The sequence below is a fragment of the Dunckerocampus dactyliophorus genome, chromosome 12, assembly GCF_027744805.1.
Source record: "Dunckerocampus dactyliophorus isolate RoL2022-P2 chromosome 12, RoL_Ddac_1.1, whole genome shotgun sequence".
NCBI classification, from domain to species: domain Eukaryota; kingdom Metazoa; phylum Chordata; class Actinopteri; order Syngnathiformes; family Syngnathidae; genus Dunckerocampus; species Dunckerocampus dactyliophorus.
Window position 1 is genome coordinate 18,112,643 of NC_072830.1, and position 27,101 is coordinate 18,139,743.

General features: G+C 38.7%; 1 protein-coding gene across 4 annotated transcripts; it reads right to left on the reverse strand.

Moving 5' to 3' along the window:
• Positions 1-1,771: 1,771 nt before the first annotated feature.
• Positions 1,772-26,037, reverse strand: LOC129191070 (vascular endothelial zinc finger 1-like). 4 transcript variants are annotated; one of them, XM_054794060.1, is made up of 7 exons: positions 25,908-26,037; positions 14,354-15,111; positions 12,996-13,065; positions 12,531-12,696; positions 10,439-10,480; positions 9,756-9,821; positions 1,772-9,573 (listed from the first exon to the last, which is right to left on the reverse strand). In XM_054794060.1, exons 1-7 carry the CDS (start codon positions 25,938-25,940, stop codon positions 9,227-9,229), a joined length of 1,482 nt encoding a protein of 493 aa, XP_054650035.1. In that variant the 5' UTR covers positions 25,941-26,037; the 3' UTR covers positions 1,772-9,226. The 4 variants fall into 4 exon arrangements, with proteins under 4 accessions (XP_054650035.1, XP_054650036.1, XP_054650037.1 ...); XM_054794061.1 differs by lacking the exon at positions 10,439-10,480; XM_054794062.1 differs by lacking the exon at positions 9,756-9,821.
• Between the last annotated feature and the right edge of the window lie 1,064 nt (positions 26,038-27,101).

Below are 27,101 nucleotides of genomic sequence, written 5' to 3' on the forward strand. Positions count from 1 at the left end.
TAAAGGTAGTCAGTCCTTTGGTGTGGGTGTGCGACAGAGGGGAGGAGCGCATGAAGAAGAAGAATGGCTATCCCTCGCTATTATTCCGTCTGAAAGGTTTCTATTAAGGGAAAACTGCACTTTTTTGGAGTGCATCATCCATCATCCACAATCTTTATGTGTGACATGAACACGTCTTTCCCTTTTCTGTGCTTTCAGATAAAAACAGATAAAAAAACGGACCGCTCATGACTGCACGTAATGGGAAGCACATATTCCGCCTATAAAGCCTTCTGAAAAAACTTCAAAAAACCGCCAACCACGCCCTATTTGTATGTAATGTGCATGCATATTAACCAAGCTACAGTGACACTGTAATTATTATTATTAACATTGTTACTCTGAAGAACTACGTTGCTAGCGTAGTGACACCTCGCCACATCACACCAGTTAACCACTAGCGGGCTAGCGACTGGCTTCACCACACTGAGAGCGCCGCGCTCACAATGCCTGTGGCCACTACCGAAAGGTAACGCTACATATTGGAGCTGCCGCCACTGCTGCTGTGTTTTTGTTTTTAAGATTAGAAAAGTTAACGCCAGGTGTAGGCGTTCGTTTCTACGTTGCTATGTGAAATCAATATGCCCGGGAAGAACGTTCCGCTAATGTTTAAAATGACCAAAATACGGCAACATACTGTAAGTCAGGGGTGTCCAAAGTGCCATTTATGGCCCACAGCTGTTTTTTTTACTGGCCCTCGGCCGATTCCAAAAATACAAGTGAACAAAAAAAAAAAAAACAGCAAAAATTAACATTCATGTCATCATATTAAGAAAAAATAGTATAGACTTGTATAGGAAAAAATGATAATGTGAGAAACAAACAAAACAAAGACAAAGTTGACATTTTTGAAAATTAAGCCTGGGGAAAGTTAGAATATCAGAATAATAAAGTCAAAATATTATGAGATGAAGTCATAATATTATGTAAAAAAATATACAAAAAGAAAGTGGGAGGCACTGGCTGAGAAAAAATATTAAAGTTATTTTATTTTGATGAAATGATGGATAATATTAAATTAACAAACCAAGAATCAAGTTCATTTGGAGTTGTGAACGTAATTCTGGTTTTCTTACTCACTTTTTTGTCTCTCCTACGAGGTTATCTTGCTGCTTCTACGACAGCCAATAGCTACTTTTCTTACTGAAACGTTTAGCAACAGTTCAAAGAGACATACGAAACACAATGAAGCAAGCAGCAGTAGAACAAGGCGACTCACATTTAATCAAATACGGTTCTATCAACGCTTTAAAAAGAAAGAAAAGTACACACTGAAAATGTGACTTAACGACTGGAATACAAAATATGCATTTACCAAGATTGCAATAGGACATCTTGCCCGGTTCATCTCGTCTGACAGACATAGACGCCGCATCGAACGTTTAGGCGTACGTCAACGTCACCGCCATATTGGATGTGTCACGGCTGCGCTGTAACTAAATGTAATTACGCATTGACTGAGGTACTTAGGCAACAAAGACAAGGTATTTAATCTTCTCAAATTTGCCAAACTGTTTCCAAGTATATTAGTGCGTGTGTGAATGTATAGACGAGAGGCATTAACTTAAGTTTCTTTGTAGAAAGGCGCTTTATACAGCGCAGTCTTGACACATCCAATATGGCGGCGACGTTGACGTATCGCAGCTGCGGTCAAACCCACTCAATGCGGCGTCTATGGTCACTGCCACCCAAAATGTTATAATCAACACGACCAGCTGACAATGATGTTTTACTGTTTTCTTTTATTTAGACAAACCCAAATAAAAGGCACATAAAACATTGTGCATGTTTACATAGTTACTCTCCATGAACATACATTTAAAAAAATGTAGGAATGTTTTAACTTTCTGCTAATCAGAAAGCCTAGCCTTCATATATACAAAACTTACCATTGTTAATGATCTAATACAAAATGTTTTTTTTAATAAAAAGATTATTTTTTTCTTGCATGTGTCTATCATAACTAACTAACAAGTCCTTTGATTCAACGGTCTGTACAAAGATATACATTCATTTGCATTCACAACATCTTCCAAAATTTTACTACACAAAATAGTAAAAAGAAAAAAAAAAGAAAAAGAAAAAAGAAAATTCACTTCTCCAAATTGCTTTGTTTTTTCATGTATTTTCCTTATCAATTGTTAAAAAAAACCTACATGACACAGTTACTAAACAACTGTGACTCACAATCATGAGACATTTCATGACGCATACAATGCTAATGCCATAGTTTGGTTGTCAGTAAGATGTCTGCAGCCATTAAAAAAGAAAAAAAAAAGTATTCCTTCACAGTATATTTTCATCTTTCATCACACATCGCATCTCGAGGAGGAAGCATTAAAGTGGGAAAGTCTTGCAAAGTATTTCAGGCACACTTGTTTACGGCCACTAGAGAAGGACATATGACAGCACATGCATGATTTACCCTATTTTTTTTTTTTTTTTTTAGTGTTTTGTTTTCATAAAATGTCACTATCATTCTAACAAAAAAAATGTTGTTTAACTCAAACCTACAATGGACAAACAAGCTCAGTCATCCACATGCAACATTAGAAATAAAAATAGGCTAAACGAATTCAATCTCCGACATCAGAGTGCATTCCACATCGCAGCATTTCTCTTGAATGACGCAATGCAACCTGGGGAACATCCAATCATTTGCTGCGAGCGCTCCCGAGAGCCGACTTCCAACAAAGTCCTCACCTTGACACAAATACAGTTCGGACAGGAAGTATTTCATCTCCTGCTGATTTGGTAACCTTGGCCCTTACAAAGGATATGAGCAGTCCAGAAATGTTTATAGTAGCTTTCATGTGGAAAAAAATCCAGAAAAAGAAGCCTAAAGAAGTATCTGATCCCCTATCAACCAGCAAGCATTTGACCGCAACAGATTGGTTACGTGTCTATTAAGCACACACATTAGTCCTGTTCCTTTAAAAAAAACAAAACAATCTCTTCCAATGAAACCTCCCCACCACCATGGGCAAGACCAGAGCTGTCAAAGCACCACAATGACAAGACCGGAATGGGCTCCAAGACTACCATGAAGGTACGGTGTCAGGATGATTGGCCCAGAATTGTCTCATTAATCTCATCATCAACCTTAATGATGCCAAGGGAGCTGGGAGCACCGCCAGCAAGAAAAGCAGTAGTAACACACTTTCCTGTAATGGACTGCGATCCCGCAAGGTTCCCTCCTGAAGAAGACAGGCCCATCTACATCTTAACAACGAACACCTGATTGATTCAGACGATCGCGATGCGGTCAGATGTGACCAAAATTCAGCTCTTTGACATCAACTCCACTGGATGCATTTGGAGACACACAAATGCTGAACAGCAGCATCCCTACTGGAGGTGCAAACATTCTGATTTGAGGATGGTTCTCCGACCAAAATCCCTCCTGAGATGTGTGCAACCGTGGTAACCAAGTAGGAGAAACATCTGACCTTTGTGCTCGCTTTGGGATTAAAAACTTATTTCCCTCAATTAAAGAAAAAATATTTTATAACTTTTATTATTTTTTTTTTTACATTCTCTCTCTCTGTTACAATAAAGCTACCATAAAACATCTGGACTGTTCTTATGTTTGTTAGGTGGTAAACCTTCTGTTTTTTGATAGTGTGAGGCTGGATGACAAAAGAAACTAGTGCTTTCAGGTCAGACAAGAAACAAGTTCTTGGGCTAAGCCTGCATTGGGGGGGGTAATTGTGTCAGACCAATATTGTAGACAGGCAGAGGTGAGGGAAAGTCTGTGTTTTTTAAGTCTTTATTACCAAGTCACAAGTCAACATGTGCCAGTCCAATCAAGTCTTAAGTCAAGACAAGCCGGGTCGAGTTAAGTCCGAAGCACTGTCAGTGTTCACCAAATAAAATGCCAACAATGTAACAATCTATTCAGTTTGACGAGTACGAAAGGATACAACGCTCGCGTTAGTTGAATACGATGAACAAGGACACGTTTTACTCAACACACACACACTGAAAATCTCAAGTGTTTTCAAGTCATCAGTGTAAAGTCTGAATCACTGATGTCAAAGTCCAAGTCGAGTCCTAAGTCTTTGATGAGACTGCCAGGTCCACACCTCTGTTACTAGGTACAAAAACCTACAAACCAACCCCTCTCACCCAGAAACCCCCCCAAAAATAAACGAATAAACTTGACAATTCCTCTTCGGCCTGCATGTCCATGCTCAATCACCTTAAATCCGACAACACTAAGGATCAAGCTTCGATTTAATAAGCAATCATTCCTAACAGTTCACAGGTGATTTGTTCAAAATTAGAAGCCAACAAACACCACGTACCAGGCGATCTGACTTTTGACCTTTTCTTCCACAATCACGACAAAAATGTGTTGGATTCTTTGTTCCCGAACATGAAAAAGATGAACCTCAAGTACGTCTGCTCACCGTGGTTTGATATCATCAAGGATAGGTTTCGTTTTCAAACACTGACCGATTGTTTGGAAAGCTTTAAAAGAGGTTGTCATTTATTATCATCGGGTAAAATTTGTAAACTGTCCGCTTAACTTCACAGGAAATATAAAGTCTCCTTTTCAATAAATGGCTCCATTACCAATTTTGAACATATTGACGAGTTCTGTTCTTTCTGCTACAATTTGCCGAGAGAATAAACGGCACTTCTCATCTCACAGCCGAAAAAGGTCATTCCTACACAAGTCATACTTGTTGACCAGGTCATTTAAAAAGTGACTAGCTTAATCCAATGTGGTCTGTTCACCGAAGGCCCCTCTGTGTTGATACACGCAGTATTCACATCAGTGAGTGCAGTGTATCCCCGCACAGTCACGATTCAGCTTTCACGGCCCCGCAAATAATGGTTCGCTATAATTACGTCATTTTTTTCTGCAGAAAAAAACATCTCATTCACCCAAAATCGGTAATAATTTAATAAATACGTGATTACTGCTGATAGCGCCTACTAGGGTGTACCATGCCTCTTGCCCCCAGTCAGCTGGGATAGGCTCCAGCATACCCCGCAACCCTTGTGAGGAAAAGCGGCATAGAAGATGGATGGATGGATGGTGTCTGGCAAAACAAGCATTTTCACTTTGTTTGGCGAAAATGAGTAGGTCGGCCATTTTTATTTTGTAAGAGGAGCTTTCTGGCAAAAAAAAAAAAAAAAGAAAAAAGGTTGGAGACTTCTGATCTAGCACTAGTCTGAGGACGAGGCTAAAAGCTACACTGTGGTCGGATTCCATCTGTTCATGGATCATCTTACATTATCATCCATTTTCTCCTTGAATGTTTGTGTTGAATACGTGTGTGAGGCATATTTAGGGCTTAAACTTGGATTGTGAACAATGGCAACTGAGAGATGAGGGGTCTGGAGCTGAATCGCGTTGAATGCAAATGTTGATCTGAAATTAGAAGCAGGATTTGGAGGGGTGAGAGCGTGCCGTGTGTCAAAAATAGACCTTTTTTATAGGCATATTATTACTCGCGATTTTTCACCATTCGCGAGTGAAAAGCGGGGATCTACTGTACACCACTCATTTCAGCAACCATTTTATCTTGTCAAGGAAAAATACTCTAGAAATGAAACGGACGGCACTTGGTCAGCGTACAGCTTGCATAGCAGTATAGATTTACTGTCAAAGAAATACAGTAACTGCAATCATTATTGTCTAAACAGCTGGCAACACAAATGAGTACACTTTGCAGGAAATGTCAAACCGTGACCAAAATCGCACGGCCTCTTGGGGGCCCTTCGCATAGCACCACTGCTGCACAAGTGTGTCAGCCCTCGGGGCACCCAACTCAGCCGTGGCCCCAAGCAGTGCCTCTGCTCTTGAACATGGAATTCAGGTCTGGAGACATACTTGGCTCCTCCATCACCTTCAGCTTCCACAGAACGGTAGTGGTCATCTTGGAGGTGTATTTGGGGTCATTGTGATGGAAAACATCCATCTCTATAACATGTTGTAGCCAAGACAATTATTTTGATACTGACTTGTGTTGCCAGCTATTAGGTGGGGACGGGTCGATCCACATAGGGATAGTCACTACCATGGGCAGGCTCGGTATCAGATCCATAATAGAGTGACGACATTTACAATTTTCAGTTCTCTTCTGTTTATTTTCACAAATATTTTCTAACTAAAATGTTTGTTTTTGTTGTTCATATTACATCATTGTTATTTTTATATTGTTTAAAAACAATAAATGGGGGGCTTAGTGGGCACAAGCATGAAAGCGAATAGTAGTTTGGTTTTTGTCTTAGTTTGCACTATTGATATTATTTTGCTCAAACAATTGTATGTAATAAAAAGGGAATAATTGTATTATTACATGTTTACACATCGGTTTGTTGATAAAAAAAAACATTTGCCTAATATCAAGTCCTGTATTTTATAATCACGATCAACAAATTAAAGGCAAAAATCACAAAACTATTCAGCGATCTTGAAAAATTGTAAGTATCGGCACTGCCGGCCCTGTATTTACTTGGTATCACTGATTGATACCAAAATTTGCAGTATCACCCACCCCCAATTTAGACAACAATGCGTCGAGTGATTTTCGGTGGATCATACAGTACATCTGTACTGCTATACACTGTTAGTGTTATCCACAGCTGTACACTGACTACCCTAAATGATATCCAAGTTGTATTTCTTTTGTATAAAGAAGCGATACTGCAATAAAAATGTGAGGGGTGTCTTTTCTGCAAATACTACTTCTTGCATTGCTGGCTGTGGTATAAAGTCAAACTGGCACTCCCATCGTTAAAAGGCAATAAAATAGTGTTCTATATTTACAACAAAAAAAAGCAGACGTTGAATAGGCATAGGAATAAAACTAATGTCAGTAACCATCCATGCTTGCTCACGTAAACGTTCCAACCAACTTTGGGCTTGCCTTGATAGCGGTCCATGACCTTCTATGGAAATACTGTATATTGTAGTCTACAGTGGAAAAAAACAAAACAAAACAAAAAAAACTCAGTAATCAATCGATTTGACATTTGATAATACTGTCTTTTCCCTCCTTGCTGTACTTTCAGCTGTCACGTTCTTAGATAAATAGTTTTAAAACACACACACACACACACACACACACACACACACACACAGGTAGAAGTGTGGACCATCCAACAATGACAAGTTTCCAGCCAGGGGAGAAGTTGGATTCAAAACAAATCTTACCAGTTTCTGAAACATCAACAAAATCCAAAATATTACACACGCCCTCCTAAGAAAGCTGTTTTTTTCCACTTAAACTGTAAAATGCATAAACTATTAAATACTGATTAGTCTTCTAAAAATAGTGTAAAAAAAATCTTATCAGGAAGCATGTGTCACACGCCAGGAATCCGCCTCGGTGAACGTCTTAGGTGCATTACGGTGTCACATTTTGACATCAAACACACCGCCTTGGAAATCTTCCCAACTGTTCACTTACACAACACACTGACAGCTAGATACAATCTCAAGAACTGTGAAAAGGGATGTACCTTATATAACACAGCTCCAATGAGTCTGTTAACAAGCACTTATCTTTCATCAGATACATAAAAACGGTGGCGCAAACAAGAGACACACATTTAATGTGTACCCGCCAATAATGCCGAATGATAACTGCCTGATAAAAACATCAAAATCCGCAACCTTACTTATTCTGTTGGGAAACCTTGGAGTTGGTGGGATCGAAAAATGCAAAGATGTAGGAGGGTGAAGACAGGGAACAAAAACAAAATTGCATCTAATGCAAAGCCTCTTTTAAGACAGCGGTTCATTTCAATGTATTTAGGTGTCAGCACTATTTTTTAAGATATCATTCACAGGGACCTGTGTTACTTGTGTAAAATCTTTGGCATAAATGGTTGCTTCCACTTAAATTAAAAAAACGAACCAAAAGACAAATGACCATTTGAAATTGAACAGAATATTTCATGAATATGCAACAGGTTGTCCCTTTGATAGATTAGAGCAGGAATTCTCAACTGATGGGTGGCTTGCGGGTCTTTCCCTGGGCAAAAAAAAAAATAATAATGTAATTTCCGTGAATGCACCTTACGTTCTAGTCTGTGCTATTCGCGTGCTACGCCGCCTCGAGTTCTGTGCCTTGGCAGCCGTGTAACCGTTGCAAACAGTCCCTTTAAATAGAAGACATTGGACAAGTTTGAGTTGAAAAATGTACACGATTTGAGGGATGATGATGACGATGATGATGATGGGTCCCGCAGCCAAAACAGTTGAGAACCGCTGGATTAGAGAATTACATGTTCACGTGTTACATTAATGTCTATTAATGTATACCCCAAAAAATGTATGCTTTTCATCCTAATGAGCTTTGAGATTTTGTTTAAGCAAATTCATAAGGGGGGGACTAAGCTTCAGAGCAAATACTTTTAAAAAATTTATAATTTTGCATCAATGTGATGAATGCTAAATGGGAATTCACGTATACAGTGGAACCCGTTTAAACCGACATCCCTCGGTTCGGCCGACTCTCCTCGACATAACCGAAAATAAGCATAGCTTGCACATTTGCTTGCGACTTTCGCCAGAGGCATACATTTGTGAACCGACGGTTCCTTCATTTGTGACTAAATTTAAATGGGTGCTTTATGTTTGCTGAAAAGAACGACTTAGAAGAAAGGACCGTTGGTCCTGTAGCGAAGCTTTAAAAGGTAAGTGGCAGTTCCTTTCCTGTTGCCCCTCTGAGCCTTATTCGCTTCCAGGACCACGTCACTTTAAGCAGGCACTTTTTTGTGTGTGTAAATAATAGTAAGAACTCGGTGGACCAGGATTGGATGAGTCTGTCGACTTAAGACGGGTTGTCGGCATAAATAGTTCCACTGTATAGCGCTTTTCTACCTTTGGAGGTACTGAAAGCACTTTTACCTCATTCACTACCGATGATGCAGCACCAGGAGCAGCTGGGGATTTTGTATTGTGCTCAAAACTACTTCAACAGTCGTCACAAGGGCATGGAGGATCGAACCACTCTATCACCCAAGCAATGCCGCCTTAATTCATTATTGGGACATTGAAATCATTGCCTTTTCAACTTTTAACATGGATACCTTTAAGCAATGACTTTTACAGGTAATAATCTATGCGGTATACTATTTAGGAAGGCATGCCCCTCTTTGACACATTGGTATATTATTATTAGGCAGTTACATTCTCAACAGTTACTATGAAAAAAAAACCTCTCTACCAAGGTGGTGAGGATGGCAGAACTTGGGATAGAAAAGGCATGCTCTCCATGGGCCTCATTGCAATGTTAAGTGGGCCGGTGATATTCATGGGCATCGGGGTGGTAATCGCCACAGGGTGGGCGATATTCATGTGGCCGGTGGTAGGGATATTGACAGAGGCCAGGTTGACGGGGCCCAGGTTGACTGGGTTTGTGATGTTGACGGTGCTGGTGGTGATGTTCATCTGAGCAGCAATGGTGACCGGGTTGCTGGTATTGCCACCTCGGTTTATAGCGGAGGTGATGGCTGCCGAGTTGGTCACTGGTGTCGTCGTGGCGGAGTTGTTGTGTATGTTGTTGGCATCTATGATAAAAAAAAAACAAAACAAACAGAAGATAATAGCCCAGGCACCCGGATAGACATTTCAGAATGTCTAAGCAGTAACAGTCCAATCAGCTCCTTCGCAACTTACCCGAATCAGTCAAAATGTACATACATCATGTCAACATTATGCCAACTGTAGTGATATTGCTGGAGAAACCTACCTTTATGAGAGTTGTCAATTAGGACTTGGAAGGAGTTATTTAAAATCTCTCCTACCGTCAACTCACCTAAGGGGTAAATTCAAAAAGCAGGATCAATAGACTAACCGGCTAACTGATTTTTTATTTTTTTTTTAAACATAAATACAATGTGGAAAAAAACATCTCTATGGCTACGTTCTGTGTGTAAGAGGCTAGATGAACACTAGAACACATGACTGTTAATACAAAAATCCAATTCTTTTAAGGGCAAGGTATTGTGGGGCCAATGTCTTCAATGTCTTGCCCAAACAGTGACACTGTCAGTTAGCCATGTTGAGCCATGTCTGATTCATCTGGAACATACCGTAATATTATCAAATCAAAAACTATTCAGACAAACAAGCAGTTCAACCAATCCATCAGGTGAAAAATAGTGAATAATGTCTGGGTTGTGTGCATCTAGCCTGCATGATGGTCCAGTTTGTGGTTAATTCTAATCTACTGATCCTGCTTCATGAACTTTAACCTTACACTGGCACAGCTATGGAACTCTACATACATGGAGGCACCTTAATACATTTCACCACATGCGTTTACACCTGAGTGACATGGTGTAACATAACTAAAAACTGGCCACTTGTGTTTATCAGGGTTTATGATGAAATGTTTAGGGGGTTCTGCTACCAACTACAGGACTGGATTACCTTTTCGTGGCCCTGAGTGGTTCCACTGCCAGTCACTTATTCCTATTCAAAAATACAGACACATGAGGGGTTATAATAGCACAGGGCAGCAGCGCCATCATCTGGGAGCTTTTGGTTGGAATGATGAAGTATATATAGCTGGAAACAGGGGAATTAATAATCTTTAAATTAGTGGGAACAGTATCTTAAAGTCTTTCTTTTAACAATCATGTGGCCTCATGTGTATTAGTAAACCCAATCCCTTGAAAAACACAACCCAAATGAGCCAACTGTACCCCCGTTTGTCATAAAAATACACTGGAGCTGTTGCCGAGATGTGAATGCTGCTAAACTGTGGTTCAAATAACTGCCAGTCAATCATTTCTGCCAATTAAAGGTTTACTGTCCACACTGAAAATGACAAAATTGCACTGTCGATGTGGTGCTACCTGACCGCCCTCGCTCATAAATTGTCATAAACTGTCTGTGAATGTAACTTGTTACAACTCCGAATTGGAGAATTTTGCCAACTGACATAAAAGTATTGCTCTTCTCAACGAGTGGCAGGCGCTGCTGTGGGCCCCTCCATCTAAAAGCACTCACATGCGCCTCAGTCTTGTTACATTAAACCAGGGGTCCCCAACCAGGGACGGGAAAACTTTCAGGAGCAATGATTAAAAAAAAAAGACACTCAAAAAAAAAATACATTTTGTAAGTAACTACATCAAATTTTATGTAAATTCATATGAATTTTGAAAATAGCGGTGATTTGTCTATTCTAAAAATAATATACAGTTAAAAATCCCCCAGTTTATACATGTTTGTCATTTGGTTTCACCGTTTCGGCGAGCAGTGACGCATCCTACTTTGCTTGACGGGTCCTTGAATGCGCCATAATTGTGTGAGTATGTTTTTCCTGTTCCTCTTTCACCTCGTCCTCATTCCCAAATGCTGATGCTGTGTGTGAACGCATAAAAGATAAGGTTTGATGACACTATTATGTCTGTTTTGAGTGGTAATCTGCATATTTGTTTGGTGCTCATCCTCAAGTTAATTAATGCTATCACACGGCTGTCACCCACACACCGAACAATGATGTTATGTTATCGCTCTGAAAACAAACTCCAGGCTCATACCAATGGAGACTCTGTATTTGAGCTTTTAATTGATGTTATGCCTGTCTGTGCAAGAGGAGGTTTTAAACCTCACTTCCTGATATCTTACAAGTCGCACTAGACATCAAGTAGACCGGTCGAGCTTTTAGCTTGATGGCTAGCACTCTCAACGCTGTGGACCCTGTTTTCCGGTTCGTGGTCCCAAAAAGGTTGGTGTCCACTGCATTAGACGACAGAAAGAAGTGACAGAAGAAAGTTCATTTGTATTTCTAAATATTTGTTTTGCTTTTCCTGTTTTCTACTCTCTTTCTGTAACTTTTTCCACATAAGGCCATGTATGTTTGGATTTTTTTTCTCCCTTAATAATAAAAAGTTTCATTTAAAAACTGCAATCTGTGTTCAGTTGTGTTGTCATTGACTAATATTTAAATTGATTTAATATTGAAATTAAATTTTAATAGCATAGTGGTCTCATTATGGAGACTTCCTCCTCCCAACAAGCCAGTCTCTCTCCCTTGCAACATCCCTACTTTTTTATTTGTCTTGTTTCATTTTATAGCCTTTATGCCTTCTATGTACAGTGAGAGTATTAATTAAGGTCCGACTTACAACGCCGCCATAGGAACGGAACATGAACATTGTAGAGGACGATTTGTAGGTTTATCTTACACCACAGCACGCCATTTCCGTCTCTACACGCTTGCATGTTTGCAATTTCTCATAAAGTGCATGCGCGTTTACAGCTCATCTGCTCTCTGTATCACATGTGGAAGAGCGATTGCATTCATTAAATGACGTCTTTGTTCTGCGGTCCATTCTGTGGTCCTCAATTCTGGTTAAGGTTTCAGAGTAAGTTCCATTGGTTTTCCTCACTGTATGCAGAACACTGTTCTTGACCTAACGTTGTGTTGTGAATTGGTCTTTACAGATAAAACTGACTTGACTAGCATGTTGAGTCAAGCCAGACTGAAAATTTGCAAGCTTTGGTGAGTGCTTACCTTTGTTACAATGGTTGCTGAAGCTGGCCTGGCCGTGAGTCTTGAGGTGACTTGTGATGTAGGCTGCACTTAGCATTTTGCCACAGATGTTACAGGTGACTTTGCCTTCATGTCTGATCATGTGAGAGCGTAGACGGTCTTTGGTAGCAAAGGCAGATGTACAGGCCTAATAAAAAAGATTTTTTTTTATCCTTTTTGAATAATTAAAAAGAAGGACTACAGTATACTGTAGTTAAATGGGATATATTTTACACAGTGACAAATATTTTTTGTGCTGACATAATTTTTAATAGAAACGATTGTTCAGAAGCACAGACTGTGCAATTGGTCATAATGCTGTGGCCAGGCTATGTGTGTCAATCATACATACAGGCAGTACAACACACTAATCTTTGCACTCTGTGGCTAACATTAAATCATATTTGGCCAAAAGCGTGTCTTAAAAGATTTTGGTATGGGTATTACCGTTACTTGGCACTTGAAAGGCCTCTCTGAGGAATGGACATGTTTGACATGACAGCTGAGGTGATCAGGCCTGCACAAAGAGACAGAGACAAAGCAAATTTGGATTGTAACATTCACCAGCACCATCTCCTTAATACAAAAAAAGTCCTGTTTTCATATTTCACATGTAGTTACATTGACAGTATTACTTCTTCTTCTTTTTTTTTTTTTTAAGCCATCATATTTGATTAACTGATGTAAACATATCACATATATGTCAGTGGTGTAATATACAGCATGTAATATAAAACAATATAAATTGCTGAAAGTTGTCCCAAAAACAGGAAAATAATTTTGTGATAATAAAATGTCTCAACATGAAGTACCCTTACAGTTCATTTCACGACTTTTCTTTTGTTTGTTTTTTTTGTCCAGTATCTTACAGTGTTCAATTTTACTTTATGTCGTTATTTGTAAGTTCAAATAAGTTATGTAAAAGAAGAATCAATTATTTTCCACACCATAGATGTTCCATTGGATTTAAAGCAGGGCTCATAGGCATTTCAGAATACAGTACTCCGTTTGACATTCTTAACTATTTTGGTTGTGTGTTTTGGGTCATTGTCCTTTTGGAGGACCCATGACCTGCAACTTAAATCCAGCTTTCTGACACTAGGCAACACATTTCACTCCAAAATGCCTTGATAGTCTTGAGATTTCATTGCACCCTGCACAGGCACCCTATGTCGGATACAGCAAAACGGCTTTACAACCATGTTTCATAGTGGTACAGTATTTTCTCTGTATGTGTCATTTTTGGGTCTGTAAACATAGAGATCATGTAATTTGCCAAAAAAAAACACAAAAACAAACAAACAAACAAACAGAAGCGGTGTAGCTTGCCAAGAGGCAAATTCACATATTTCTTCTTTATTAGTATTACTTTTGTGAGTTTTGAATTATTCCTGTGATCATTGTGGGTTTTTCTGTCTTTCGCAGAAGAGTATTGTATCCATGTCTGTAGGTCAAAGCAGTCTGTTTGTATTTTATTTACTTATTTACTTTGAAAATCACAAGCTCGCACAGTCGCACAAAGGACTGAGACTATCTGAGCATCTGCCGAAGGAGTTTATCAGACCACTACAAAGCTTAACAAAACTGGAGATTAACAAACAAAAAGGTCTAGCAGGATTTAATTTTAGGATGTGTGTTAAGTTTTTTTTTTTTATCCTGTCTTTTGGTTGACATATCGGTTTAAAAAATATCAACTTGGCCCTTGCATTCATTTATTTTTCAGTATACAGTATGGCCCTCGCTGGAAAAAGTTTGGACACCCTGATTTAGACCTTTGATTGAAACAATACACATATCCTACATACCTGGAGAATCCTTTCCCACATACAGAACAAATGTAAGGCTTGTGAACGCCACCATCATGGGAGCGCGCATGATACGTCATTCGATCCTTCCTCTTGAACCTCTGGTGGCAGATGGGACACTCAAATGGCTTCTCATCAGAGTGAGACAGCTTGTGCCGGTTGAGGTGATAAACATCTCGGAAGGCCTTTCCGCACATATCACAGCCGTGATTCTTTTTCACAGGTTTGGATGGTTTCTTAGGGATGTTCTGTTGCTGTTGATGTTGCATCGGAGTCATAATGCTTGTGCCTGTTGCTGTCGATGTGGTGGCTGTGGTCAAGATGCCAGCTACAGTAGTGATGTATGAAGAGTTTCCACTATTTTCGCGAGGTACCGTGGCTATGAGCGGCACCATGGTGGGAGCGGTTTGTGTCTTCTTAGGTCGCGAAACCATCTTAATGCCAGTGTGGCATGACTCATGCCGCCGCAAGTGGTAACTGTCCCGGAAAGCCTTGTTGCAGTAGCCACAAATGAAGGGCGTCTTTGATTTAGGTTCCTTTTTGATCACAGCGAGTGGAGGTCCTCCGCCGCCACCTCCTCCCCCAGTCCCGCTGGCCACATTGTCTTTAAGAAGTTCTGCAGCACTGACTGGTGGTTTCTGATCCAATGGTATGGGCAGCACTGGTTTTTGATCAGGTGGCTCTGTTCCAGAATTGAGCAAAGGCAAGAGGCTGTTTCCGGCTACTTGGTGCTGGTGATGGAGGGCCTCATTGGCCTGCTGCAGTGAGAAAAACACATTTTCAGTCAAACAGAACACAAATCAAGTAAGTTTGATGTCACCTTCAAAAAGTATCAGAAAGCAATGATTAAATTCAACACTGTTGTCCCTTGTTTATCTCAGTTAATTGGTTCCACACCCGACCGCGATAATTTAGTTTCCGCGGAGAAGGATTCAGTATTGATAAATGGAATATTTTTGTAGTTATGGCACAGAAAACCTGTTTACAATCTTCCAAATACGTTTAACATTATTAGAGATCTCTAGACATGAAATAACACCCCTTTAGTCCTTACAGATATAATCAGAGAAAATAAGATATATTAGACATATTATATCTGGACACTGCACTTCCTGCGGTGGCCGTTGTTTCATCAATGTATTGTAATGGCAGCTTTCAATGGCTTTACACACGTATTACACAATATACTAGACATTATAACAATAAAGAAACCATTTAAGATGTAAATAAAATTCCTGCTTGTGTGTTTCAGAGTAAATGTCTTCCCTGTAGGACTTTTGTGGCGAGGGGACAGATGTGTGGAGGACAGGAAGTGACAGAGGTTCAGAGTTCCGTTATAGCTGTCGTGGGTTATGGCCCCAACAGTAGCCTGTGTTATTGTTATAGTGCCTGTTGTGAGATCATTTAAACCTGTAATAAATGCCTATTCTGGCGATCACCTCTGGTGCTTGTCTCACCAAACAATTACTGACATCTAGTGGCCAATGTAGAATACCACACTCATCATTAGAATGCTTCTTCTGCTTGGTATTTGTATTTTAGTTCATTTTCCATTTTTATGTTTGAAAATGTTCAATGTTGGCCAAAGAATAAGTAAAATTTCCTTTTTTTAAAAAAAAACTAATAATAGGCCATATTCACAAAACATCCATCATTTATTAATTAATGTTTGAAAAACTATGATAGAGTGAGGGTGCAATGTTTGAACCGCAATGTAGCAGGGATGACAGTGTGTACGTATGTGATCAAGTCTTATACAGGACAGGCCAAACGTTTGGACACACACAATACAACTCCATGGTCCCAACCCCATTAGCAAGGCGAGACATTCCTCCAAGTAACCCTGACAAGGCACACCTGTGAAGTGAAAACCATTTCAGGTAACTACTTCATGAAGCTCATTGAGAGAACACCAAGCGTTTGCAGCACTATCACAAAAAATTTATAAGACATAAAATATGTCTAACATGTGACATATTTAGAGTTATTTCACACTTTTTTGTTAATTACATGTGTTCATTCATAGTTTTGGATAAAGCTAAAATCTAAGTTTAAACAAATAAACAACAAAATTGTGTACACAAATAGAAGGTTAATAAACCAGGTAGACAACCTAAGAGAAGCTTTTGAAACAGGGGACATTTCAAGTCTGCAGCTGCTAGCAGGCATTGTCCAATTGGTCATGGCAGATTCCCAGTGGGACAGACAGAACAGACGGCGGGGGCTTGCATGAATACTTCAGCCAGAAAGAAAGCAAGAGATTCACATTGTAACCGTCAACTTTGCAACCGGTCAGCTCAGAAACAATGTGATTGAGAAAGACTAGTTCTTTTCTGCAATTAACATAGAACAGGGCTAAAGACCTGACCCTTGGCTTTTCAGGTTCAGTCAAGCATCCCAAACTGGTCAGCCAAGCAAGGGAGATGTAGTTTGAGAGGGGGCAGGATACCATGTGCTGTTTTACCCCACTGTGTTCTTTTATGAAGAACAAGCCCGATGTACTTGCAGTGCTATGTGTGGAGGCTGGGAGGTGGGGGTGGGGGGCATATTCAGCTGCCGCCTGTATCCCTACTTAGCACAAGACAGTGTGCTGTGTTTTAGAATGGCGGAGAGAATTGGAGGCCGTCACACACTGTCAAATCGCTTTTATATTTGCCACACTGCAGCAATACGTTGACTGCAATCCCTGCTGCAATTAGCATTGTTCTCAATGTGTTTATTCAGGACAGATATAGCCAAACGCTCTCGCTCTCATTAGAAATGCCTGCAAAAGTCTGGTTAGTTTCTGTTGCAATCCGAGAGACTCATCTTTGTGTTTCCGATAAAAAGAAACTCTCCAAACATCTATTCCAAAGATACAATACATACAAAATTAAGTGTTTTTTTATCCAATTCATCAATTAATCAAAAAAATAATCAATGGTTTAATCGGTTATTAAAATAATCGTTAGCTGCAGGCCTAGATGTATCACGATATGACAATACAATTAAATTCAGCGGAGTCTTGTATAAAAAGCTACAAAGCTTAACCAATATAATTATTTGTCTCAAATTGTAAAGCATATTTATTGATTTATTGGTTAAACAATACAGCAAGTACACTTAATGTCTACCAAACTAGACCAGTGTAAAGTATTCAGAATTCAAGTATACAGTTTAGTAGCAACTGTAAATTGCAAAACAGTAATATGGTAATACAGCTAAAAATTGTCCTTTTCGACTTAGTATAAAGGCATCATGTCTTTGGCTAAATATTATGACACTGCATCAGTCAGTTCATGCCATTGGTTACTTTTCTTGTTGTAAGGAAGGCTACGAGCAAAAGTGTTTTGTATTTCTGACCGGGTAAGTGTAGATGTGCTCGCTGACTCTGTCTCACGCTTGATGACACACCATGTGAAATTATTAGTCCTGCGCTAAGTATTTTGCATGCCCACTTTTTCCAATTTGATCTTTTATTGGATTAGGGACCTGACTCACGGAAGTTTGTTACAAAAGCCAAGCAATATTGTTGTTCATGCTGTGGAATAAAAAAAGTACATTCAGTATTTGGTTGCATTATTTTTCATGCTTTGAAGAGCTATTTTAATAACCATATTCAATTTCACAAATTCATGTTTTTAGCAAAAGTTCATAATTATTTAAAAAAAAAACACACACACACACATTATTATTATTATTATTATTATACATTGATATTGCTGTAATATTGCTGAAGTTAGAATATATGAAGTAAAATATTATGAGAAGAACATTTATGAAGATTAAGAAGAAAAAATAAATATTTGGAAAATAAAAAAACAGTAAAAATGGGGGGGGGAAAGCCCAAAGTTCATACTAATATTTGACTTTTTCCACTTATATCACAAAGCTGATATGCAAAATTTTCTTGAAATATATACAGTATATAACTTCTTAGTATATTTCTACATGTGTTGGTTTACAAAATATCAAAGTGGCTTTTGCATCCTTTCATTTTTCAGTATGCTGCCCTGACTGGATACAAAATTTTGGACCGCTCTATAGCTTGCTTCAGTAGCCACATTTGCATGTGCAAAATTTCTTTCATCCGATCATATTTCAGATTAAAATGTCAATGTCTTTACATCAGTGTTTGCCAAACTTTCTTTGCCGAGCCCCCGTTTTGGATATGAAACTTCTTGCACATCCCAAAATCAATTCATGGAACGGCTGGCCGAACAGACAAACCGCTGATGGTCCCCCTCTGTATGCTACAAGACTCAAGGCTGGTTTTTGCGTCTACATAGTAACTACTTAAGTTCTGCGTTGGGGCTGGGCGCTTACTGTGCAATTCTCCGCCGAAACGATGAGGACCGTGTTTTCTGGTTAAACACGGTCAACTCATTGACTACTTAGCTTCTTAAGATTCCTTTGTCGCTAGTGAGCAACGGCAATTAAATTCTGTTATTGAAGATGGAACTAATCTAACAACAGTCACTTTTATTGCAAATGTTGATCTAAAAGAGGAAGAGGCTTTCACAAAGGTGGGCTGCCCGACCTCTGGAGAAGTCTTATACGGCCGACTAATCACAGCCCTTACGGTCTTTAAGGTAGCTCTTTTTGAAGGCGGATGTTACGCTAAGTAGGAGTGTTTGAAGGGGGAGGCATATACCCTGGCGCCTTGACATAGAAGCATGAACCAGGCTGCATGCCGCATAATCAGACTTGAAATAGTCCACAAAATCGACTTAAAATCAGGCTGAAAATGTGCTTAATGTGAATAGTGCATGATGATTGTTAAACATAACCGATACCTTTTAAAACATGGGTTGTTGATGTTTAAAAAAAAAACAAAAAAACAACCTGAACGATTGCTCTGCAGAAATACAAATTTAAGATCAACCTTTTCCAGTGTTTCTCTTACATTCATTTATTGGTGGCAGCATGCCAGTCATTTTAATTTTAACCGCCACAGATGGATTTGGTGATCCATCTGTACAGCAGTGAGTATTGTAACACCTTAAGCATTTATAAAGTATTAATAGCTTCTCTTGAACATGCGTGATGTTTTACTGATGTTCTGATATTATTATATAAACTCTGTTTATATAATTAATTGCATCTGACAAACAAATTAACGAATAATTATGGTGAACCTACACATGCTGATGTAAGGTTCCAGTTTGACAGACACTTATTAGGGCTGGGAATCTCAGGGTACCTCATGATACGATACGATTCACAATACAAGAATCAAGGTAGCCATAATATCTTAATATTTCACTTGATAGAGTGAAACAAAAGCAAACATTTCATATTTTATATTTTGCACCATAATTACATTACAATGTGAAAAATAACATGCCGGTGCGTCATGGGACGGGCGATATAAACAGTATCTATCAGGCCTCGGCGATAAACTGAACGTTTACTTTTACCGCAATTTACCACAATAACCAATGTCGGTAAATTCTGTGTTTTAATGAAAAAAAAAATAAAAGTATTTTTTGTCTTTTTTGACTATGTGTGTGGTATGCTAAGTTTATTCCCCTTTAAAACTAGGTACAGCGTGTGTAGTCACGTGACTCCACCCATCCAGCCTGAACAAGATGAGGGAACGGCTGATGGTTCAAATGAAGAAGCGGCTGTACAGTGCCAGCATTTCACTCGCATATGCGCCTTGAAATAGACGAGTAGAAAAAATGAAAAAGGGAGCACACGTGCGACTACATTTTTCAACCCTTTCATTCGCATTTTGCTCCTGAAATAAGTCCATACAACGTAAATCAAAGTAGAGTAACATTTTGGCACATGTATTTAAATCTACAAGTCTCCTAGAACTTTTCTTGGTTCACATCGGCAACTTGCGTTGATGCGCAATGACAATTATTACTATTGGAAAATATTACCTGACGTGGTTGTGGTAGGTCGGGTTGATATCAAAGGCGTTCTTTTTGTGCAGTGTGATAAGTGGCCATTAGCAATGTAATTGCATGAGACGTGACGGCAGTCATGTTATGTGGCTGTATGCGTAGCTTAGTACATGTGTGTACAGGATGTAGTATGCCAGGGTACGTACGATACATTCATATTTGTGGACCGCAGTCACAGGGAGATTTATTTTGGGTTCCACACAGCAAAAGAACACGAAATGCAAAGCGAGTATGAAAACTGTCATAACCACCTAAAGCACATTATGTAAATGCAGCGTTGTTTGCACTTTTTGGAGGTTTTTTCAGAAGGTGCGTCCCATTACGTTCATTACGTTATCAAGGTAAAACTGCCCAATTTATAGTGATATTGGTTTGAGGTCATATCGCCCAGCACTAGTATCTATCAAGATATATTTTATGGTAGGCCTGCTACGATCAACTTTGATGGTCGATAATTGCTACAAATTATCGTTGATAATCGATGTTATCAACAACATTTTTTGAGAACATTTTTTCTTTGTCATGAAAGGTGTAATTCACATTTGAACCACTAGTTGGTACTCAATTATACTGTACTTTTGTGCGCCACATTAGAAAGACACACAAGTTGCCTGTACGTATTGTAGGACTCACAAATCGGTGAAGATGAGGTAAATGTTTATTTTGCAACTTAACACTATCGAAATCGTGGGTGGTCACCACTCCACATACCAGTCTTACTCACGGTGTCATAAAAGAGCTAAAACATCACAAAACAACACAATAGGTAGATAACAACAGACAAGACACTACCAACGAATAATGCAGAACAACAACCAACAACGATGTGAGCTCTAAATGTGTAACTTAGCAGTTATTTACAACAACAGTCAGCAAACCACGCTGGGAAACAGGATGTGCTCCCAGCGACGCTACAATATATTGTTTAAAATTTATGCCATATAACCGTATTGAATGGTTGCATTTCTTTTGCAATGTAGCGAGCGACATCGTCTGTGACCGTGCACCATTTTGCATTGTTTTGTTTAGATTTGCCGATCAAACGCCTCAGTAATCGTTGACTGTCGGGACAAAGGCTCCGCTGTCCAAGCACCTCCATTGGTAGTTTTCTTTTTCCCAGTTGAGAAAACTGTCAGTGTTGGTCATTGGTGTTCATGCGCTCACCTTGTTCATTCTGTTTAAAACCAAAAATATTCTCACACTGGGGCTGTCGGCTGCGGCATTCGCTTCAGAAACCACCTTTGCTGTGCCTTCACTCATCCTAGCGTATGCTGCCTCATGAAGCTAACTGCAAACCCTCTGTATCAACTCACAAGTAGCCCCGCCTCCACAAAGAGGCTGAATGAGAGGAGGTCTCCCTCTCTCTCAGTTCATTCCACTATAGAACCAATGCGCTCAGACAGCTGCACAGTGAACCCTCGTCATCCAGCCTGTGTGGCACAGAGAGACAAGCAGATGAAACACACGCATACATGCGCATGTCCATTTATCAAGGGCATCATTATCGACCTGTTTGTTTTTTTTAATAGTTTGATTAAATCGATTTATCGATTATGGTGGCAGGCCTATTCTTTGGCATATAAATTATAATAAAACCATTTCAAAACAGATTACAGAGGCTCTTCCTTTGGCTGTTGACACATATTTTGTCGTTTTCGGACGTGTTTGCTTCCAGTGTCGTTACTCTGTGTGGCTATTGTATTATTGTTTCTCTATACTCTATATTAATCTCCTTACTAATTTCCTGTTCATTGCTGGTTATAATGCGCAGTTAATGTGTACTAAGATCTTATTCTTCTGTTTTCAGGACTTTACGTTCAAACTAGCTTAGCAGTTAGCATAGCTTCTATCTTTTTTTTTATATTCCTTGTCTTCTTTTAGCGATAATTATAGTTGCAACAATTTTACTGTATTTGCTGCCATGAAGGCAAGGATTAGTAACTTAGAAGAGCAGTCCCGCACATACTTTAGCCGCACTAGCTACATCGGTACATTACACGGATGACTTATTGCAGCTTGTTGCTCTCAATTTTGCAGGACACGGCTAATCACGGCTTATCACGACAGGGCCACAGAATTTAAATTTCTATCGTAGGCCAAACTTATATAGTTTCTATCGTATATTGTTGATATCGCCCATTCCTAGCAGTGGGGTAAAGTGGGGTTCGTTTAATTTTGACCCAGTGTAAATTTGACAAATTTCTAGATCAGTTTAAACCTGTGCACCCAATTCTTGCTTTTATAACTCATTGAAGAAGTATGAATGATCATTCCACCCTGAAAAAGAATAATAATGTATTTTAGGTTAAATACTGTAGGTCATTAAAGTGCCAAAATGTATATGACATTCATTCCAAACCTGAGTGTATGAAAACTGACTGGGGCTGTATGTAAAATGGGATCATTCGCTGTAGGGGTGTCTCAATTCAGACGTTGATATCAGGCCGATATCAGCAAAAAAAAAAAAAAAAGATTATATCGCTCTGCAGCTAAAATCTCCAAAATTGGCACTCAGCGGCTATACAGCCCACGAGATCACAACAACAGTGTGTGCTAACGTGTTAAGCATGGAGTAGGCCGTGTGTATGTGTCGTTACTCTTCCACTTGTCATGTGCAAGTTTCCCATGGTGGCACAGAACCAAGGAAGTTTAATACGACCAAACTCATTCCGCAATATGTGCAGAGGCACTGGGCAAAATTGTCCAATGATTGATGCGTTGCATCAATAAATATGTGTAAAAGGTGAAAAAAGGAATTACACTAAATTAAAAAAAAGAAAAAATGGAATTTGGAAATTTGGAATGCTCATTAGCAACTCTGATGTTGGCTGTTCAGTCATTCACACAGACGAGAACTGAAAAACCCAATGTGCTTTGTCACCTAGAACACAAATATTATACAGTTTATAATACAATATACTGAACTACATTGGATGGGTTTCTCATATTGAATGTACACACCAAAGTGCCCCCCCACATCCTTCAAATGTTCTGTATGTCTGTACAGTGATCCCTCGTTTGTCACGGTTAATTGGTTCCAGACCCATAAAGTAAGATTTATAAACTTATTATATACTTATTTATGAACGGTATATTTTCGTAGTTAGAGCATAAAGAACCTGTTTACAACCTTCTAAATTATTAGAGTACTCTAGACATGGAATAACACCCCTATAGTCACCTTGACTCTCGTATTACCCAATATAGTAGACATAATAAGAGAAATAAGACTAAAAAATGACTATAAAATGTATTCCCCTCAGGGGGACCTGTGTGAGGAGCGGACAGGAAGTGAAGTCGGGGGGTTCAGGATTGAGTTTCAGCTTTGCGTGGGTAACTGCTGCAAGAACAGCCCATGTTTTTTTTTTATAGGGATTATTGTGCCTGATAAACCAAAACTATTGGCTGGCAACCAGTCCAGGATGTACCCCGCCTCTCACCCGCAAAACGGCATGATTTATTACATTTTTTTTTTTTTTACGTGAGAATGAAGCCCCAAAATTCGAGCCGCGATGTGGCGAGGAACTACTGTATTTTTATTTTTTGTTTGAGAATTGTATTTATTGGAGAATTACCTGCTAGTGCATCGCAATTTCATTTTCATGCTTCATTTTAAAAATCATTTCATAATAATGACAAATAATAGAGAATTTTAGAGGGAAAAAAAAGTTGTTAAAAAAAAAAAGTTACCTGTACAGTTACTCCCCAAATAACATAAAATTTGGTAGAATGACTTCAGTGTACAGGAGGTCCGCGCTTTTCACAAGAGTTACGTTCCAGGACCACCAGCAAACGGCAGTAATTGATACTTGATACCTTCAAAAAATGTCTATTTTTGACACACAGCGTGCTCTTCCCCCCCCCGAACCCTCCCTGCTAGCTTGATAATCATATCATTTTGGATACTGATTTAATAATCGCGGCAGTCACTTTTATTACAAATGTCTAACATATACTACTATTATGTACAGCTAACATCAATCTTCAACCAATAATTTATGAAATAAAACAATTACAAAATCCAATTGACATAAACAGCACTTGTGGTATTTAGATTGAGATTTTTTTTTACACTAAAGTGTGCAGTAGATGAAAACATCTTCCAGAAAGCAATACACATTGTCTGTTGTATATTAAATGATAATTATATATTTATACAAGGCAGGTTGCACTCTAAATTAGACATGTATAAATAAATAATAAATGTTAGTTTTGCTCATCAGAGAAAAGTGTCTTCCCACAAATTAGATATTCAAACTTTTTCCACTAAAGGAAGGCACACATGGGAAAAAAAAAGACACAGCGGCCATTTTGATATTCTTCACGTTTGTGTTTACCAAACATGCTAGAGCCAATCCAATGTAAGGTGAAGTTCCGCTAAGCAATTTAATACAATGAACTACATACACACAACAGAAGCCAACAGTATATCCTTCAATATCTAAAAATCTAATTATTTAGTACCTTTCCTTGTATCCAAATACTATATAAATATTACAGGCCAATACATTTTTTCACTGATTATTTTTGACAAATCAAATATAATACACAATTGGATTACTTTTTTGAAAGTAGACGACTCACTCCTGTCTTGTTTTATTTACAATTTTACTTAAATTATGCTTGAATATCCAACCAAGGTTAAATATTGGGTTGTTGTTTTTTTAATATTTTGAAAAACTTTTTTTCTCTTAACTTTTAGTTTCTTTTCAGTGCAGCCCTAATTATCTTTCATAAGGTTATGGTGCAGGCCATGTCACTATACGTTTTATTTTAAAAAAATAAATGTGCCTTGGCACAAGAAGAAAAAGGATGCTAAAGAAAACAGCCCGCGGGCCGCTCTTTGTACACCACTGGGCTCCGCTATTGACATCTTAAGGCCCCAATGAACTTTCAAATCATCAACGGCGTCTTCTTACTGTGGTAACGGTGGATTGTTAAGCCCCTGCCAAATTAAGGTTTTAATTGTCGTTACTGCCATGTTACTTTGTGCTGGTTTGTGGTATGAAATCCTCATGTTTGGAATCCTTGCAGTTTCGCTTTTGCAAGCCCCCTCGTGCTAATAACCCTAGCCTTAAGTTTACATTGTTACCAGCTAACAGTAGACTGCCTGGCTCGCTGTGGTTAAACACAGTTTCTGCCATGCAGCCTACAAAGGGTACACGTTTGCAAATAATAGTAAATCGCCCAAAGAAAGTAGTAAACTCGACTGTGAGTGAGATTGCTGCAGTGCTGGGGAGAGGGAAAAAAAAGCCTGCTGGGCTAACGATTAGCCTCCACGCTTAGCATGCTTAGCATGGCTACACGTAAAAGCAATGACTCGAGCTACCGAGTTAGCGCGCGCGCGCAACAGTAGCTTAGTGGAGATTTGATGTTTTAATGTCGATTAAAAAAAAATAAAAACATATGAACTCCTAGCCATTAAACCAAAACAAACTGGGCGCGATTTCGGCATCCAATGCGGCTCCCCTCTTCGATAGAGTAGTTTGCTATAGATTGAGCTAACTAAAAGGCTAATGCTAACACCTTTGTTTTGTTTGGCAAACTCTACTTCCATTTCAAAAAGCCACACAAACGTCACCACTTGACGAACATCATTTGCACACCCAAACAACGCACACGCGGTTTCACAGACATCCAAGGTGCTGCATACCACTTACTTGGAATAAAAACGTACTCCAGCTCGGTTCCATTGCAACTCTTATGATAAAATCTGCAGGAAACCCAGCAGGACTCTTCAACAAAGCGGCAAGCTAAACATTGGCAGCTACAACTTCCTGTCAAACCAATGCGCGCAACCAAATTAAAATGCCTGGATGTCCCAAAATATTACATCCTCCTCTATTTGAGACTATTGAGGTGAGCAGTTCTCACCCAAGAAAACATTTTTTTTATTTAAAAAGTGAAAAAAGCCGCAACATTACAATATAACACACAATCAAGGGCTTTGGGGGCAAAAAGGATGAGAGATGAGAGAGCCTAAAGTAGTTTTATTGACTTTATTTTGCTCAAACAATTGTATGTAATAGAAGGGAATATTTGTATTATTTTGTTGGTATTGTTGCATTGTCTTATATTGTTGTATTTATATATTGTTAAATTGTTCACAAATATAAGTTTGTCGATAAATTATGTTTTGTTTGCCTAAAATTTGTCTTGCATTTTATTGTGATTATAATCACGATCAACAAATCACAAAATCATGCAATGATCTTGAAAAATGTCGTGTGAAAAGTCAACTTTAGAACACTAGAATCACATTGTTTGTACACTGTATCGAAATCGTTCTGTTTTTAAAATGTATCGTTTTTCAATCGTATCTTAACCCGTGTAACCAGATGCATGTCGAATTGTTTACCACAAAGAGATTTGCGTCCCAAACTTATTTCTGTCTGTGATTAATTGTGATTAAATATGAATTAACTATGGAAATAAATGTGATTAATCATGATTAAACATTGTAATCAATTGACAGCCCTAATATATAAAAAAAAACAAATAAACATGTATATTTTTGACATAAAAAATCAAATTAGGAAAAAATGTATTTGACCACCAGTGAACGGCAAAAAAGACCAAGTAATTGATGCACCCATAATTATGTCTATTTTTGATACACTCCCTCTATTCTGAGAAAAAAAATATTTTTTGACCACCCGCGCATCGCAAAAAAAATGAGATACGCCCATTGACACTCGGCCTATTATCGGGGGAAAAAAACATTTAATTAAAGAATTCTTTTTTTGACCATCAGTGAATATCCAAGAAACACAAGTACGGCCATAGCAATGTTTATTTTTGACACATGGACTATTTTCTAAGGAATAAAAATATTAACAACATTTTTTTACTAC